The sequence below is a fragment of the Trichechus manatus genome, unplaced genomic scaffold (assembly GCF_000243295.1).
Source record: "Trichechus manatus latirostris isolate Lorelei unplaced genomic scaffold, TriManLat1.0 scaffold00040, whole genome shotgun sequence".
Lineage (NCBI taxonomy): Eukaryota > Metazoa > Chordata > Mammalia > Sirenia > Trichechidae > Trichechus > Trichechus manatus.
This window is the reverse complement of record NW_004443976.1, coordinates 13800205-13802557: the sequence shown is the minus strand read 5'-3', so window position 1 is coordinate 13802557 and position 2353 is coordinate 13800205. Positions and strand designations below refer to the sequence as shown.

Below are 2353 nucleotides of genomic sequence, written 5' to 3'. Positions count from 1 at the left end.
GAGGTCAGGGCCTTACAGGAAAAGGAGGAAGTCAGGGCCTTACAGCTGGAGGAGGAGGTCAGGGCCTTACAGGGGAGAAGGAGGTCAGGGCCTTAAGGGGGGAAGAGGTCGGGGCCTTACGGGGGAGGAGGTCAGGGCCTTACAGGGGGAGGAGGTCAGGGATGCAGAAAAGGTGAGTGAAGGGAGCTAGAGGTGGGGGTTGAAGGTAGAGGCTATGGTGGGATCCTCTTCTTTGTTTGTTGCCAGCCTCACCTCCACTCCCAGATGTTCCAGACCACCTGCATTTTGTGGACCAGTATGGGGAGCAGCTGGTGGCCTGGGTGACATTGGTGGACCACGTCCTGGAGAAGCTGCTGGACACATGCTGAGCAAGGAGCAGTATGAGAGGGTGGAGGCTGAGGCCACCAAGCCGGGCCAGATGCGGAAGCTGTTCATCTTCAGCCAGTCCTGGGACTGGGCCTGCAAAGATCACCTCTACCAAGCCTTGAAGGAGATCCATCCTTACCTAATCGTAGAACCGCAGGAGAAGCAGAGTGGTGGAGGGGACCAAGGGGCCTCCTGACAACCTTGGCACCTGAAGTCTGAACACCTGGCTCTGCCTCACCCTCTCTGGGTCTCACTTTCTGCATCTATAAACAAGTTGCCTTCAAGGTGCCTTCCAGCTCTTCAGTTATGGAACTTTGATGATACCTTTGCTAGGCACTATGTGCCCACCCCACAGTGTCACACAGGCACCTGGTCTCCCTTCGGTGACTTTTCACAGGCTAACCGTCCAAGTAGGGTACCAGCATCTCAGGCAAAGTCCATCTGGAGCCGGCAAGAGTTCTGCAGGCCTTGTAGATGCCTAACCCAAGAGTCTGCTCTGGTGGCCACAGCAGCCAAGCCTAGAGCCCTCCCTGTCCCATCCAGATGCAAGGAGGAGTACTGGGCACATGGGACTGCCAACCAGTCTGGAGACAGACAGTGGTAGCGGACTCTTTGAAGATTTTCAGTGGTTGGTGAATATGTGCAAAAAAAAAAAAAAAAAATATTTCTTTTTCAGTTGCTTGTGTGGTTGGGCTTAGCTTTTCTGTTGGCTCAGATATGTGCTCTGTTGTTTATGAAGTCTAGATGGATTGATAGAGCCAGGAGAGGGGTGAAGAAGGAGGCAGTGAGGGGATTGGAGCCTAGGTCTTAGCTGAGATGTCTCCTCCTGTGGGAAGCCATTCCGTGGCCTTGCACCTGGCTGAGGTCTCACTGCCCTGTGCTCCTGCTGCAGCCTGTGTGCCCCGTCAGGCACTCAGCACACTGCATTGTCTCTGCTGCCTCATGGCCTCTCTCTCCCCACTCTTTGGTAAGCTCCCTGAGGACAGGAACCATGTCTAACCTGCTCATCTATTTTTTCTCAGTGCCTAGTACAGTGCCTCCAGCACCCATCTGTCAATTTGTCGTACTGTGGTGGCTTGTGTGTTGCTATGACGCTGGAAGCTACGCCCCCAGTATTTCACATACCAGCAGGGTCACCCATGGTGGACAGGTTTCAGTGGAGCTTCCAGACTAAGGCAGACTAGGAAAAAAGGCCTGGCAACCTATTTCCACAAATCAGCCAGTGAAAACCCTATGGATCACAACAGAATGTTATCCAATATAATGCTGGAAGGTGAGCCCCCTAGGTTGGAAGGCACTACACAATAGCTGCAACAATGCACTCAGACATGCCGATGATCATAAAGATGGCGGAAGACTGGGCAATGTTTCGTTCTGTTATATGTAACGTTGCCGTGAGTCAGAGCCAACTCAGCACAACTAGCAACAACAGTACAGTACCTGGCACCTGGTGAGTAAGAAGTGAAGATTTACTAAGGTCGAGGAACTTCCCCAGATACCTCCTTTAATTCCCTTCCTGGCCACCATCCCGTCCACGTTATATTGAAGCCCACCCTAGCAACAATCCCCAAATTAATGGGCTACTCTTATGACCCTAGTGAATCAGTAATCTTAGAATTGGACTCACTGGTGTTAGTATCCCTGCCCAAGACACAGAAGCACAACTTGGTTGTATCTCCCTCTCCACTTGGTCTCTCCTCCCTCGGAGTCACTTCTCCCCGCCATCCACTTGGCCCCCTACCCCTGCCCTTCCCCTCCTCTGTGCAGCCTTGCGGGTCTCTTCTCTGGTCTCCTTGACTCTGAGTGTTGTTCTGAGGGTTAAATGAGATAATACATGCATATGCTCAGATCAGTGTCCAGCACACAATAAGAAGTGGCAGAGAAGTGAAAAGTGGAGATTTGACTGATTTTTATCCAAACAGCCCTCCTAACCACCACCCAAGCCTCTGTGAGCTAAATGGCTTACCACCAGAGATTCCTGGAATTC

The 2353-nt window shown here is 52.1% G+C and overlaps 1 protein-coding gene across 1 annotated transcript in view; it reads left to right on the top strand.

Moving 5' to 3' along the window:
- The window catches only part of NLRP1 (NLR family pyrin domain containing 1), a 51606-nt gene extending 51044 nt beyond the window's left edge, over positions 1 to 562 (top strand). Inside the window, 2 exon segments of the mRNA XM_023730996.1 lie at positions 265 to 351; positions 354 to 562. Of these exon segments, the coding sequence (XP_023586764.1) occupies positions 265 to 351; positions 354 to 562 (296 nt within the window).
- Positions 563 to 2353: the final 1791 nt, after the last annotated feature.